Source organism: Nematolebias whitei, chromosome 19, assembly GCF_014905685.2.
Source record: "Nematolebias whitei isolate Nwh7 chromosome 19, NemWhi1, whole genome shotgun sequence".
Classification (NCBI taxonomy): Eukaryota; Metazoa; Chordata; class Actinopteri; order Cyprinodontiformes; family Rivulidae; genus Nematolebias; species Nematolebias whitei.
The window spans coordinates 23,599,587-23,615,938 of record NC_056516.1 but is presented as its reverse complement, the minus strand read 5'-3'; the positions used below and the strand labels follow the sequence as shown (position 1 = coordinate 23,615,938).

The 16,352-nt window shown below is 39.4% G+C and overlaps 1 protein-coding gene across 1 annotated transcript in view; it reads left to right on the top strand.

Annotated features, from left to right (window-relative positions):
- The window catches only part of LOC119425304 (homeobox protein NOBOX), a 16,454-nt gene extending 1,373 nt beyond the window's left edge, over positions 1-15,081 (top strand). Inside the window, exons 2-9 of the mRNA XM_037692825.1 lie at positions 401-1,137; positions 6,817-6,961; positions 7,035-7,141; positions 9,232-9,353; positions 9,429-9,553; positions 10,745-11,006; positions 12,339-12,637; positions 14,636-15,081. Coding sequence (XP_037548753.1) covers positions 401-1,137; positions 6,817-6,961; positions 7,035-7,141; positions 9,232-9,353; positions 9,429-9,553; positions 10,745-11,006; positions 12,339-12,637; positions 14,636-15,042 — 2,204 coding nt within the window. The 3' untranslated portion in view covers positions 15,043-15,081. The remainder of the gene's footprint in view (positions 1-400; positions 1,138-6,816; positions 6,962-7,034; positions 7,142-9,231; positions 9,354-9,428; positions 9,554-10,744; positions 11,007-12,338; positions 12,638-14,635) is intronic.
- The last annotated feature ends 1,271 nt before the right edge of the window (positions 15,082-16,352 follow it).

Genomic DNA, 16,352 nt, shown 5'->3' with positions numbered 1-16,352 from the left:
TCTGTCTGTCTGTCTGTCTGTCTGTCTGTCTGTCTGTCTGTCTGTCTACATTTTTTTTTAATAGCAGCACTTTATTACAACCATTAAGTTAATCTAAACTGTAAATGTTTAAATTATACTTTAGTGCAAATGGAATTGTCATGTTGAATGATCAGTGTGGTAAATGTAATGTTTCAACTTTATAATTGAATAATATTAGAAATTAATATACGTTTATCAGTTGCTGTGGCAACCCCTGAAGAAGGAACAGCTGAAAGAAGATTCAAATAATGATTTCTACTATATATAATTAAGAAATTATGTGTCTTAGTATATATTGTAAACATCTGGTTTCAGCTGTAGATAAATGGTATAGATTATTTAAAAAAACAGCAAATCTACTGTTATTAATCTGTTTCAGATGGTCCAAGCCTTCTGTGTGAGGAGCTGGAAGATTTGGAAACGAATAACTCCCAAGAAGCAAACAGGAGGAGGGGAGAAGGAGACGAGGAGGTGTCTAATCAGAGGGGTAATGAAGAGACGAGAGAGGTGGCGGAGCGTGAAGAAACAAATGGAAGGGAGGAGAGAAAAGAAAATAAAGTTGTCGGATCAAAGAAGGAACTGATGGCGAGAGGAGACGAGGAGGAGCAGGGGAAGCCTGGGAGATGCCTGGAAGATGGGGAGTCACAGGATGTGCAGACGGAGGGTAAAGAGGAGGAGGAGGCCAGCAAAGAAATAAATTCTGATAAGAAAGAGACAAAAGTAACAAAGAAAGGTGAGCAGAAAAAGGGCAGGAAGAGGCGAGGTAAGAAGCAGAGTGAGCAGGTGAGAAACAGGCGAGCAGGAAAGGACGCCAACAAGAAGGCCGAGGAGGAAAAGAAAGGTGAGACGCAGGAAGTGTCTGTGATGGTTTCAGAGGAGAACTTGGCTCTGTTGGAGCCCTCCGTCAGCCTGCTGAGCAACTGTGACTTATCTGACCAGGTCTACTTAAGTTTTGGGGGGACAGAGCTGTATTGCCCCCCAATTCCGGCTCCCCTGCTGTACTCGCAGCCTCCCGCCTCCATTCAACCTGCTGCTCCTCAGTCGCACAAGACAAAACGACCTCGCAGCCCCCCTCAACCTCACAGTCTCCCCCAGCAGAGCTCTCAGGCTCTTGAGGTGAGAAGAAAGACTTAATTTGTTCACCTAATCCCACCTGTTGATTCTCAGATTCATAATCCTTAAAATAACCTGTTGACATTTATAGCCACGCTCAAGACGAAACATTTGCCAAATATTAAATTTTTGTCATTCCATATGTTTGCAAACTGAATGTCTGATGATCCATTTTTAGTTACTTCTGCGTTTTCTCTTATTAAAACAGGGTTTTCAAAACGCCATTTATAATCACAGTCTAATGTGCAGGAAATGATGCACACCTACCACCTTCTGTGCAATTAATGCTGCACCTGTGAAAATGCCATTTAAATATTAGACCCGCTTTGTGATGTAACATTAAACCAGGAGGTAATGGAGCTGCAACAAGCTTGTGAAAAAGGTTTTCTTTTATTCCATCCAACTTTAAAGGTGCATCTTGCTGAAAAGTTCAGTACAGGTTACATTTTCTAAATGGTGCCTGCACTGAAATGTGTCAGCAGTTCTTTCATTTTCTTTAGTATGGGAGAGAATGAACAGAAAGGTCATTATTTATTTAACTAAAATGTAAGAAATCCCCCAAAACTCTGTTAAACAAAATATTACAAAATATAAACTTTACTCTTGAGTGTTTATACTTGAATGTCACTTCTGTGGTTCTTGCTAAAAGAAGTTTAGTCCTGGTTTGCTGTTTTTATTTATTAATTTATTAGTTTGTTTTAGTCCTAACCGAGTGAGATCATACAAACGGGTCACAGTCTGAACCAATTCTGAAATATATTTTGATAGTTGTTTACCAACTTATTAGCTAAGGATGGGACTATTTAGACACCTCAGGATTCAGGGGGCTGACATGCAGTTATAAAATAATTATTGATGTATCCATAATCATGCTTTAAACAAATTCCTGAACAGAGATTCTCTGAAACCTAAAATTAATGTTTTGCTCTACTCTGCCATGTAAAAACATTTTCATTCAAACAGGATTTTATTAACAAAATTAACAGTCAGGTCAGTTCAGTCAGGTCATCTGGACAGTTTCTTTTTTTTTTTTTTTTTTGTTGAGACGTTTCATCCTTCATCCAAAGGACTTCATCAAGCCGAGGAGCCACAAAAGAACTCAGTCCTACAAGCAGCACATTCCCATAGTGGACCAACCAGTTTGCTGGTGATGAGATGAAATATCTTAATAAAATAAAAATAAAAAAAGAAGAAACCGTCCAGATGATCTGACTGAACTTTAAAGTACAAACCGGATTCCAAAAAAGTTGGGACACTAAACAAATTGTGAATAAATACTGAATGCAATGATGTGGAGGTGCCAACATCTAATATTTTATTCAGAATAGAACACAGATCAAAAGTTTAAACTGAGAGAATGTATCATTTTAAGGGAAAAATCTGTTGTTTCCAAATTTCATGGCGTCAACAAATCCCAAAAAAGTTGGGACAAGTCCATTTTAACCACTGTGTGGCATCCCCCCTCCTTCTTACAACACTCAACAGACGTTTGGGGACAGAGGAGACCAGTTTCTCAAGTTTAGAAATAGGAATGCTCTCCCATTCATGTCTAATACAGGCCTCTAACTGTTCAATCGTCTTGGGCCTTCTTTGTCGCACCTTCCTCTTTATGATGCGCCAAATGTTCTCTATAGGTGAAAGATCTGGACTGCAGGCTGGCCATTTCAGTACCTGGATCCTTCTCCTACGTAGCCATGATGTTGTGATTGCTAAAGAATGTGGTCTGGCATTATAGTGTTGAAAAATGCAGGGTCTTCCCTGAAAGAGATGACATCTAGATGGGAGCATATGATGTTCTAGAACCTGAAAATAGTTCTCTGCATTAATGATGCCTTTCCAGACATGCAAGCTGCCCATGTCACAAGCGCTCATGCAACCCCATACCATCAGTGATGCAGGCTTCTGAACGGAGCGTTGATAACAACTTGGGCTATCCTTGTCCTCTCTGGTCCGGATGACATGGTGTTCCATAAAGAACTTCAAATCATGACTCATCTGACCACAGAACAGTCTTCCATTTTGCCACACTCCATTTTAAATGACCCCTGGCCCAGTGCAAACGTCTGAGCTTGTGGAGCTTGCTTAGAAATGGCTTCCTCTTTGCACTGTAGAGTTTCAGCTGGCAACGGCGGATGGCACGGTGGATTGTGTTCACTGACAATGCTTTCTGGAAGTATTCCTGAGCCCATTCTGTTATTTCCTTGACAGTGGCATTCCTGTTTGAGGTACAGTGACGTTTAAGGGCCCGGAGATCACGAGCATCCAGTAGAGTTTTACAGCCTTGACCCTTACGCACAGCGATTGTTCCAGATTCTCTGAATCTTTTGATGATGTTATGCACGGTTGATGATGATAACTTAAAAGTCTTTGCTATTTTACGCTGGGTAACACCGTTCTGGTATTGCTGCACTATTTTTCTGCACAACAATGGTGGAATTGGTGATCCACTTACCATCTTGGCTTCTGAGAGACACTGATACTCTGAGAAGCTCTTTTTATACCCAATCATGTTGTCAATTGACCTAGTTAGTGTTAATTGGTCTTCCAGCTGTTCGTTATATGCTCAATTTCCTTTTTCCAGCCACTTATTGCTACTTGTCCCAACTTTTTTGGGATTTGTTGACACTGTGAAATTTTGAATCATATTTTTCCTTTAAAATTTTACATTTACTCAGATTAAACTTCTGATCTGTCATCGATGTTATATTACAAATAAAATATTGACATTTGACATTTCCACATCATTGCATTCAGTTTTTATTCACAATTTGTTAAGTGTCCCAACTTTTTTGGATTCCGGTTTGTATTTTTACCTGAATTATCGAGCATGAACTTTGATGTTTTGAAACAAAAATGAGTTGAAATGCTGAGTTCAGTTACATTAGATTTTGTGACACCTGGGCTTTCCTGATATAGTTTTTTTTTTCCCAGACCGAGTATGCATACTTTACTTTGGGTACTTACTGAATCCAAGTATTGATACAGATTATAGTTGGTACCTAAACATTTGTTTTGTTGGAACACAGCAGTCTAATCTCCTAATACCACTTTTATCTTAAAATATCGCCAAACAACACATTTTTATTTTTTGCTCTTTGTTACTTGCGCAGCGAGAGGAAATAATGTCACAAAGCATAGAAGTGGTATCAGTTTGTTTTGGGCCCAGTATCGGGACAGCACTAGTAGCAGTAGATGTCTGTGCGTCACATATTAAAGAGGTCATCATCTGCTTTCTTCAGTGTTTCCATGATCTGCTTTAGGTCTTTTGGTGCAGTGTCTTTGGAACAGAGCAACATGTTGCACACAAGCCTTGGCTTTCAGTGGCTGAATGCAGATGAAAACCGTCTGCGACAAAAGTTGCAATGGACTTTAAAATTTGCTTTGCCTTTATTGAACTGGATGAAAGCTTTGATGAGGCTGAGGCTACGGTTCTCTGTTGGAAAAGGGTGGATTGCTCTCTTTGGGCCGAGGGTGAGGTTCTGCCTCAAGTGGAGGAGTTCAAGTATCTTGGGGTTTTGTTCACGAGTGAGGGAAGAACGGAGCATGAGATTGACAGATGGATTGGTGCAGCGTCTGCATTATTGTTCACTTTGTGCTGGTCCATTGCGGTGAAGAGGGAGCTGAGCTGTAAGGCAAAGCTCTCTGTTTAGTCTACATTCCTACCCTCACCTATGGTCACGAACTCTGGGTAAAGAATGAGGTCATGGATGCAGACAGTTGAGATGGATTTCCTCTGCAGGGTAACTGGACTTGTAGAGATAGCGTGAGAAGTTCAGTAATCCGGGAGAGTAGAACTGCTACTCCTCCACATCGAAAGGAGCCAGTTGAGGTGGTTCCAGCATCTTGAAAGGAATGCTTCCTTGCGAGGTGCTTCGGGCATGTCCGACTGGGAGAAGACCCCAGGGAAGACCCAGAACACGCAGGAGAGACTGTCTTTCAATTGGCCTGGGAATGCCTTGAAGTCCTCCCAGAAGAGCTGGAAAAGGTGGCTGTGGAAAGAGATGTCTGGGGCTCCCTGATCAAGCTGCTGCCCCCACGACCCGACGTTTGAATAAGCAGAAGATAATGGATGGATGGAAGCTTTGAATTCGATCTCTACATACTCCTCCATTAGCAGTGGCAGGAATGAGCTACTGTTGGGAACGTGCACAAGTTGTATGAAGCGTGACTTTTAATCAGTGTCATTTTCCCTTTGACTTCACAGAAGCTGAAATTCTTCCAAATGCTGCTTTCATTGCAGAAGGAGCTGTTTGTATGTGTCGTTCAGCCGTCATGCCTTTTGTTTCTGCTGTGCACGCCACGAACTGTCCAGGCACAGCCTCTTGCATGCTTCACCTTGACATTAACATAAAAAAAACCATATTTTTTAAAATTGTAATAAAAGTATGAGGCCTAAAAATAGATTATAACCCCCCACTCCTGTTATAAGTAATACAGTTCTGACATTTTTCAAGAACATTTCTTTTTTTTTTTAGCTTTCTTTAGACTGCCCTTTGCAATTCTTTTATTAGAAAATTCATTGACTTCAACTTTTTTACAGAAACTTTTCAAAACTGCATAAGGTTAGGATTTTTTTTCCTTTGCTGTGAAGAAATGAGAAATTGTAACAATTAAAAGGCAAAAGTGCTTAATTTAAGAGCATAATGTGGGGCTGCCAAATACATAAAATAGTGTATTGCCCTTTATGCCCACACCCAGGCTAGATGGTCGTGACTGAGATACTAAAACCTGGAAAGTGCTGTGAGCACCATGAAAGAGAGCGAGGAAAAGCTGTTTACAACATTTAGCAGTAATATCACATTTGTATCTTTTCTAGAACTGTGTAGTTAGAAATAAACTACAGTTTTTCCTTTCTTTATTCCACAATTCAAAGCCCTTTTTCCTTTTCACAGATTGTTTCATTTTGAAATGAAGTGCCGTCATTGTAGCTGAGCTGAATGAAGTACAGTAGATAAAATATCAGATTTTCAGTTTCTGATCTGGCAGTAAAGCTGTTCAGAGTTGCCCATTTTCAGTCACCAGCCGACTTTGAGCTGTGCAGCATTTACATTTTAGTTTTATTTACTGAAGGGAATTCAGAAGACACTTCATTTAAACATCTTTAAGAATTTGTTTGCTTGTGTGCGATGGTGACGAGAGAAATGGAATACCTAATCAGAACTTTAAACAGTATTTTGATCATTATCTATATTTATTTTTACCTTAAAATTAAAATTTTGAGGTGATGGCTTTCAAAAAAAAGTATCTGCTGCTGTTTCTTTTATTAAATTATCGAAAACTTTATCCCTCGAGGTCATAAAGAGGCTTCTAGCCAAAGTATGCAATCTGTAGACAACCTAAGGCTCTGGATAAGCAGTTTTTTAATTGTTGTCATTTTATGAAGCAACTAATTAACACAAAAATGAGAAAATCATTATCTTTGTCCTTTATGATAGATGTGTGAGTAGCACATACAGTAGGAGATGCACTCAGACGACACTGGAAATTAATTGCTCAATCCATAAAGTCTCTAGCTAACCTCCGTTAGAAAATCTCTGCAGCTGTGCAGCGTTTGGCAAGATTCAAATGTTATGACGTTCTGAAAGCTATTATTAAGCAGCATTCTGGTTAATTATACAGTATTGCACTGATTTCGACTGAGACAACGACCGGTGACATAATGTTGAATTTGGCTTGTGGCAGATGGAGATAACTCAAGTCTACTCCACTCGACGCTCTGTTCGATACAGCAAAAGAGGTCGAAGCCTCCCTCTGCTACCTGGGTCAGAGAACGTGGACCTGCTGCTGCCTGCCCCGAAGAAGAAAACACGCACCCTCTACAGTACAGGTGATCACTGTGTGTGTTGTATTGATGCATGCTCAGATTTTAGCACTTTGCTGAGGCGTCTGAACGATTTCAGACCAGCTGGAGCATTTAGAGGCGTTGTTCCAGGATGATCACTACCCTGACGCTGACAAGAGGAAACTCATCGCTGCGTCGGTCGGTGTCACCCCCCAAAGGATTATGGTAAAACTGTCCTGCTGCTCTTTTGATCTTTTGAGAAATTCTAATTAAGATGTTTCCTAGTCGGTTATCTGCAACTTAGGGGGAGGAATAAATGAGTAGCTTACAGAAAAGTTCTCCTTGCCTTTTAACTTTGACTGCCTTTTTCCACCTCCCCTCCCATTTACAGCATCTTCTGTTGTTGCCTCACATCTATTTTTTAGCTAGTGCTTGTGTCTTATTTTATTTACTTTTATTCAGACAGGTAGTGTCATTCATGAGAGAGGCCTGAAACCCAGACACAGAACATCAGCTACATAAAATAATAATGCAATAATATAAATCATTAGATATTTAAAAGGCAGCAGGGTTTGAACAAAACTTAAAAACAAACAGGCTGAAACATTGATTTTTTTTTCTCCATTTTGTTTAATATTTGTTTAAGATGTCTGAGAGATCAGTCTAGATGATTTCAGTTCTTGCTGTAGTCCAGAAAGTGGGAGCAAAATAGGAGAAGGCCTTTTTTCCAAGTTCTGAACTGAGGGGACACTGAAAGGAATTAAATCCTGGGCGTGCAGGCTATGACTGTGCTGTGTTTGTGACATCTTAGAATATAGATAGAGGCAGCAGGCTCAGGATGGATTTGTAAATGAAACATGCCAGTGTAGAAGTCTGCGTGTGGATAACGACGGCCAGTTTACCAGCAAGTATAGAGCACAGTGATGGGTGAAAAGTTTACAATTTGTCATGATTCAAAGAGCTCCATCATAAGTAAAACTTGTGCGGAGAGCTGGTGGCACATTCATATAAACATAGTCCAGCAGTGAGAGGAAGGTTGCAGACACAAAATGTTTATGAGCCACATGAAATATTAACAACAAAGTCCATGCTCAGTAATCCAGGTATACAATCCAACATTTTTCAGTCAGGTCATCAGGACAGTTTCTTTTTTTTTTTCTGAAATGTTTCACCTTCCATCCAGAAGGCTTCATCAGTCAAGGAAACGCACAACAAAACAGATTCTTCCCCCAACAACTTACTCCAAAGTGGAACAAACCAGTTCTGCTTGTGATAAGATGGTCTCTTTGGTACGCCCCCTCCTCCATTGCCAGCCCTCTTCCTTGTTGACAGTCGTGTCAAACTGGTTGAAAACAACAAAGTCCATGCTCGGTAATCCAGGTATACAATCCAACATTTTTCAGTCAGGTCATCTGGACAGTTTCTTTTTTTTTTTGTGCTGTCAACCAGTTTGACAAGACTGTCAACAAGGAAGTAGGCCGGCAATGGAGAAGGGGGCGTACCAAAGAGACCATCTTATCACAAGCAGAACTGGTTTGTTCCACTTTGGAATAAGCTGTTGGGGGAAGAATCAGTTTTGTTGTGCGTTTCCTTGACTGATGAAGCCTTCTGGATCTAAGGCGAAACGTTTCAGCACAAAAAAAAACAACTGTCCAGATGACCTGACTGAAAAATGTTGGATTGTATACCTGGATTATTGAGCATGGACTTTATTGTCACATGAAATATTGCTTAAAAAAAATTAAACGCTTAGTTTAATCTTTTAGTTTTTCTTTTTTATGTAGCCAAAGTGACACTTGAACGGGAACATTTTGTCTTTTTAACCTCTCAGCTTCTTCAATGCTCTGCAGTCTCACTGCGTTTTCACAGAATTTACAATTCCTCTAGTCTACTTTTGAACTCAACCCGAATCAAAATGGCTGCCCAGTCAACCCACCTTGAAGAAAACTTATAAATGGCTATATTGCAGTCAGTTTTACTGATATTGACAAAATCTATATTGGACAGCTGAAAGAGGAAGTTTAAAAAGCAGTGGGCAATATACATTTCTTTTGACAATGCTAGAGCAGAGGTTCCCAACACTGATCCTTGAGGAACACCATCCTGCATGGTTTAGTTGTTTCCTGCTAAGACACACCTGATTTTAATAAATGAGTGATTAACAGGCTTCTTCAGAATGAGTGGAAGTAATTAAATCACTGACTCAGGTGTGTTGGAGCAGGGAAACGACTAAAACATCAAGGATGGTGTTCCTCAAGGACCAGTGTTGGGAACCACTGTGCTAGAGCATTAATTTTCTCATGTTTCTGTATCAGGTGTGGTTTCAGAACCGCAGAGCGAAGTGGAGGAAAGTTCACTCCATCACAGCAAAGGCTGAATCCATGCAGAGTATCTGCAGTCCGAATCACAACGCTCTGAACGCCCTCACGTGTTACAGGTGTGTCACTAATCCTTTTTATTTAGATCATTTTGGTTGAGCTTATTGCTGAATGTGTTTTTATGTGTGAATCAGGAATGGACCACTGTCTTTTTCTGGTCACTTTGCTGCGACGCTGCCTCAACCTGCCCCAGCAGCTTCTTTCCCCACTCAGACCCCACCCTCCTTCAGCAGCCTGCTGGACACCCTCAACAGCCCAGGTGCACAGCTGAAACTTGTAAAGCTAAAAATACAGAAACCTTAATGCCATTTGTCATAATTCATTGGTTTTATTCCTAATCTGTTTCTCTGATTTGACATGAGGCACAATGACTCACAAGACTAACTTCTCTTTGATTATTTCTGTAAGATCACGCAGCAGGAAACCACTTCCTGCCTACAGCTGAGGGGCTCACAGCATTGTAAAGCGAAATACAAAAAAATAATGAAGCCTTTATTTTTGTTTTTAACTAAATTGTAACGTGAGGACACTTTATATTGCAAAGTCCAACCAAAAATTATCACCATTAAAGATTTACAATACAAAGAAACGGGTTATCTTCTAAAAGGTGCAAATTTTTTTATTTTTGCTGCTGAACATGTAGATAACTTGCTGTTTGTAGCAGGGTGGACCATCTGTCCTGAGAGCCTTATTTATGCAAAAAAAAGACATTATACACTCTTTCTATAATTTACTGGTTTCCAGTAAACCAGCATTAACTACATATTTTATGTCAAAATAAATTACACGTCTGGTGCTTTTCCATAAGATTTATGAACAGTAATCTGGATTGAAGCTCGTGTCATAAACATGTCGCCTTCACCTTAAGTGTGAACTGTTGAAGTCACAAAAGGGCAAACATGCCTGTCAGCTCTGTGTTAATCATCTTCTGATCAGCTGGCCAAAGAAAAATGACAATCTGAATAATTAAACATTCTTAGTCTAAGAAAAAGGGTGATAGTTTGTATTTTGTCACTTATTTTTATAAGAATAGCTGCATTTAAAGGTTCTGCTCAGTTAAGTGATTTTATATTAAACTTTGCTTCATCCACTGCCATTAACAATTGATAACATTTTGCCTGAACTATTGTTTGATATAAACTTTGTTTTGTTTAGAACGTAGTTCAGTTTTTGTTTGTGTGGCCTCACATCTGACTGCAGTGAGGGTAAAGTCCTGAAAAGAAAACTATTTTCAGCTGCTGTCACTTTGTTTTGGAAAACCGCGGCTTGCTTTGCACGCTTCCATGAAATGTTGTGGGAAAATAACATGTTGACTGTGGATTCTGGTGATGTTTTGTACCCAGCTTGTTTTTGTTAAACGGACTGATCCTTTAAAGTAGTTGCATGTTGACATTACCCCAAAAATGACAACCAAGTGCATTTTATAAAGTTTAATCTTCTTGTCTACAAGGTCACTGCAGAGGGAGAGACGTGGGTCAGCATCAGCTCTCGTCTCAGGGGAGTTTACCGGAGTTTCATCCTCGTCCCATGCACAGCCCTCCCCCTCTGCGACGAGCCAGCCTCCCCCTTTTTACCCCGGCGTACAACCCCATCAGCCCCAACCCGCCTCTGCTCAACACCCCGGCCCACACCCCGCCGCTCTTCCTCGATGCCCTGGAGAGTGGCTCCTCTTTGGCTCATTGTGACTCCCAGTCTCTACAGACTGACACCAGGTCAGCCCAGATTTCAGTGAACTGTTATCCGAACACTAGAGTTACTCAAACATGGACGACAGCTGACAGGGGGACAGCGTAGGAGGAGAGGGATCCTGTGAAATGATGATGGCTCACACAGCGTTGGTAGTGCTGGAGGCTCGGTTGGTCTGAAACATTTCAGAAATATTAAATCTGTATTTGTTAGTAATTAAAACAAATTAAAGTTTGTTTTATCTCAGTTTTATTTCCTTGTTCATTAATACAGGGCAAAAACAGTCAGAGACAAATCTGTGTTCAAGCTACAAAAATTATAAATTTACCCAAAACACAAATTAACTTTCTGCTGAAAATACTTTGTAAAAAAGATCAAAAATGAATTTAGAAAGGGTCAGCAGCGCTTACCATAAATATTTTGAACAAATGTTTTTTTTGTTTTTTCATTTAAATGTAGCACAGACAGCAATTGTGAATTAATATAGAGCTCGCAATATTTAGATGAAAATCTAAACGGGGTTCCCACGCAGTCTTGAAAAGCATGTATTTGTTTTAAGACATTTTCAGGTTTGGATGAAGGTCTTTCTACAAATAAAATGAAAATCTTTAAAAGTTGCTCAAACATGCAGGCTTTTTTAAATAATGGAAAGATGAGCAAGATCATGGCAAATTTTGAATCTCATACCACTGAAGTCACCACGTTATGAAAATGGAAATAAAGAACAGAAAACCCTTTGTTGTAAAATAAAAAAAAACATTTTAGATTGTAACACCCTCGACAAAAATGCAACTTTTAACAATTTAGCAGAAAAATGTATTCAGGCTCATGCTTGATATTTTAATCTGATTTGCATTTGGGGGGGGGGGGGGTGAAAATTTGTAAGATTCTTATTAAAAATATTTTATCTGGATAAAAACAAATTCATATTTTTTCAAAGTTGAAATATAACGGCAGTATTTAAGAGGGAAAAATGTTGATTTCTGTAGTAGCTTTTTTTATTATTATTATTCTCCTGGTGTATTATAAAACCAAGAAAAATAAAAAGATAAAACTATCCTAAATTAAATGTTGCATAAGATGACGGGTAATATAACTGCAACATTGTATAAACGCAGTAAGTTAGCATACATTTACAGATGCTTTGACATCAACATTTACAATTGAAGACATTTCAGTTTGTAAAAAGTCAAATTTTATATTAAAATTGTGCTGGAACAGTTTGAAAATGAACAGATTTTCACTCTTGAGTTCCCTGTATAATTGAAATCATCCATTTTATGGGTTTTTACGTTTAAGCTTATAAACTTGGTTCCTGTCATTAAATCTGAGAGAATTCCTCTTTGTGTTGTTTGCAGCTCGCTCTTTGACTTTGCGGAGAAGCTCAACTACCAGACGTCCGGTCAGCAGAGCAGCACTCTCTCGTACCAGATCTCGTACCCCACCGGCCAGCAGCAACCGTCTCTGCCCCACATGACCTACCTGACTCCGTCTCCCTACCTCACCCCCAACCCTCCAGACTCCAACCCTACCACCTATCTGACGTTTGGTCCTGGAGGAAACTCATCCGGGGTGGTGACGTACTCCACGGGGGGTCAAACGTACTTCCCATCTCAGCGTGCCGGACAAATCCTGCTACAGTCAGCTGGTCACAACGGTGAGTCACTGGGACCAAATTAGATTTCTCCAACAATATTCAGTGAGAATGACTGAAACAGCAGAAAGTTTGTGTTATCTAATACCAGCACTTTGTTCTCAAAAAGGACAATAAAAATATGGAAAATGACTTTTTTAATATACACAAATCAGAAATAATACTTTTTTTAAAATCTTCAGGTTCAAGCTACAATAAAGTCTGTAATTCTGAAGTGAAAATCACTGCAAAGTTCATCAAACTGAACTCGTTCATAATTTAGCACTTGTGACAACATTGGTGTTCACAGATGAGTTGCAAATCTGCACATGACCGGTTCTTTAGTTGGTTTTAACGCAACACATGGCGATACAACCTGCAGGAGTTTATTTATTATGACACAAAATAGCTAATCTGTTAAATAGCTAATAATAAAAATCGGTAAAGAATGTAAAAAATGTAACTGTCAGCAAGTGATTCTTCACTTATCAAATTCTATGTGTTGATAAAAGATGGCAAACGCACCACTTTTAACTTTTTTACTAAATGGGTTGCGAATATCAAATTCACATTAAGCATTTATTTAAAAAACTTTTTTTTCTGTATATTTAAGATCAACAGGCTCGTTTTATGGGGTTTGGCAAACCCTGCTCTTTTTATGCCCCTTTCTCTTCTTTTAATACAGTTTTATCAATTTTAGGAAATACAAATTGAACAGTTTCATGTATATTTGTAGTATACAAATATACAAATGTGTACCGTTTAATACATTTTACTTCACACTTGATAAGTTTAGGTTGATTAAAACAAAGTGGTGTGGTTGTAAGAGTGATAATTTAATAGAGAAATAACCCATAAATCCACTGAAGGTGACCATGAAAGACAAACTGGGCAAAGATCCTTATCACATAATTTCAAAGTGGACAATGATTTTTGTGTGTGTGTGTGATGTGCCAAAAAATATATAATTAACTGATGAATGGATCTTAATAAAATTGAGAAAGCCATCATTGAATGTACATCTACAACTGGTTAACAATCCAAAAAGGCCACCACTTTTAGCAAAACAGTAGATTTTAGCAAACATGAAAATATAAGGCAGTGAATATTGAGCTACTATTTGGTGGTAGTAGCTGAGATTGATGCACGACACTATGGAGCTCTAACTCATTGCAAAAGATTTGATGTTGCATAAATTCACTCACATTTTATAAGATTGAACTGCAACTCATTTCTAAACATACGATGATCTGAATTTAAATCTCCAGTATGGAAGGTGACAGGTGATATCCTTCTAGGAAAGTGATTTAGTCAAACTTCAAACCAGAGATGTGAAAAATCCTTGATTAAATATTTGGTTTGCACAAAAATTCCAAAAAGTCGTTGCATGCTGTTTGTGCATAAATTACCACCGAGTATAAAGTGTGTGGCTGGAGTGGAGGAAGAGGATGACAGCTGTGGCGTCGGACCAGCAACAGCTGCTGGGCTTAACGAGAGACGTAAAACCTCACGGAGATATGGGGAGTCATTACGGAACGCAGATGATGAGAACTGTGAAGACCGGGCAGTAATTTTTTTGGCACTTTCCCACTTTTTGGTGCTGCATTATCTTGAGATTCAGGCGAGCCAAGCTGGCCTGCACGATGATGTGGAAACGGTGTAGACTGCCGATTGGTCAGAGAGGATCGTCTCCTGTAGGCGTGAACAGCAGGGTTTTTGAAGTAGCACGATGACGCACACACGTCCTTTGAAGTCGTCTGAGCGTCTGGCACAAAACCACTAACTCAAACTTGTAACAAATCTACACTAGTTTGATTGGTGCACAGGTTTCTACCAAACCAAATGAACAAACATGTACACATGTGGATGTTAATGTCACTGCAGCTTCATAGAAGTTGTAAGGTTACTTTGTGTCCTGGAAAACCAACGAGGGGCTCCCTTCAGAACTGTAATAAAGAGAAGACGTTTCTGTCACCAAAGCACAGTTGATTACAGTGTGTGGCCTTATGTGTTTTCAAACAGGTGGGATGCCAGTGTACCCATCATATCCATGGGGTAACTTGTACAGTCAGACCGCCGTGCACCAGCGTGCTCCTTCCACCTTCTCTGCCAGCTTGGTGTCTTCTCTAGACCACCAGGCGCCCTCCACCTCCAGCCTTCCTCTGCCTTCGTTTGTCCCGCAGGGCGATCGTGGGTCGTCCCACTTGAACTTGCAGCACTCATCGCACACTCGGACGCACACCGAGACCAGCACCACTCTGCGCACCCCCAGTCTCAGAGCAGAGACCACTCCAAACAAGGTTTCATCGCTGCTGTCCTCTCCGGCTAAAGAAAGCCTAGCAGCGCCCCCTTGTGTTAAACTTGAGTATGACAGTCCACGAGAGATTCACAGCCACTTCCACTGTGATTTCTCTCCCATACATTTTTGAGTTCATCCTGTGTGTGTTTGGATTATTTGTAAATAGGATAGCTGTGTTAAATTTTCTATTTTTCTTTATGTATTTGGATGTTCTCAGTGGAAATGTTAACACAAGGCTCTGTTGGGTCACATGACGTTCCCCTCCAATAAATCTTTATTGCTCAGATCATTTTTATGCTTTTACCTTTACTTTATATCAAATCTGGCTGATTTACTTGTCATATTTAACGAGTACTGTTTTTGTTGCAGATCATAAAAGCACAGTTTTTATTTATTTATTTCTCCACAGTTTATGAGAAATGCATGAACACGTTTTATCTCTACCTTGGACGGGCCTTAATATGAAGATAATCAACGACAAGAGATAAAGATGTCACCCCACCTGAAGGTTCAACGGTTTAATCACATTTTCATTTAAAACTTTATTTAAAATTGTGTCTATGCTCAACTTGACATCCAAGTAACAGATAGGTCAAACCCTTTGTCCCCTAGATTGTCCCCATCTGTCCATGACGCTGCACAGAAAGTTGTCCATCGTGGTAACTCCACAAATGTTTAAGATAGAAAATGTCATCAGACTATAAACTTTTGTACTAATCAAGCCCACTCATCAAAGAATTCTTGTTCCTCCTGAAGTCTTCTCCTTTGATCATAACGCAGTTTAAATAGGCTGGTAGTCCTCAGCAGGTAAGTTCTTCACATTACAGCTGGTCTCTGCAGTTTCATGTTCTCTCATGCTCTTTAATTGAACAGTTTGTTGATTTACACCACGGATAAAGTAATTTTCTGTGAAACTGACCTTTCACCCCACCACAGTCATGTATAAACTGAGACGCATGTATAGTTCAAGTTGTTTGTCATATGCAGGTAGTTGAGCAGTACAATGAAATGTTCAGGATGGGAAGAACTGATTTGACTCGCTAAAAAAAAAAAAAAAAATCTTAAGAACAAACAAACAAATAATAAAGCATGCAATAAGGGTGCAACAATAAAGTACCAAAAAGTGAAAAAGTTATAATATTTACAACATCCTAAAGAGAAATGGTAAACAACAACATGGTAGAATATAACGGTGCAAGTAGGATTAATTTGTATGAAAAGTATTTCAGGGTGGTAATATAAGCTAAAATGCACATATATTGCACATAAGTAACATAAACTACACAGGTTGTGACAGGTTATTGCACAGGTAGTGAGTAACATTGAGATTGAATTATGATGGTAAATTAATGACACATGATACAGCCACATGTGCATGGCATGTGTGAGAGAACTGTTTAATTTTATTTTAGCATTTTTTGTATTAAAAGTTTAACCAAG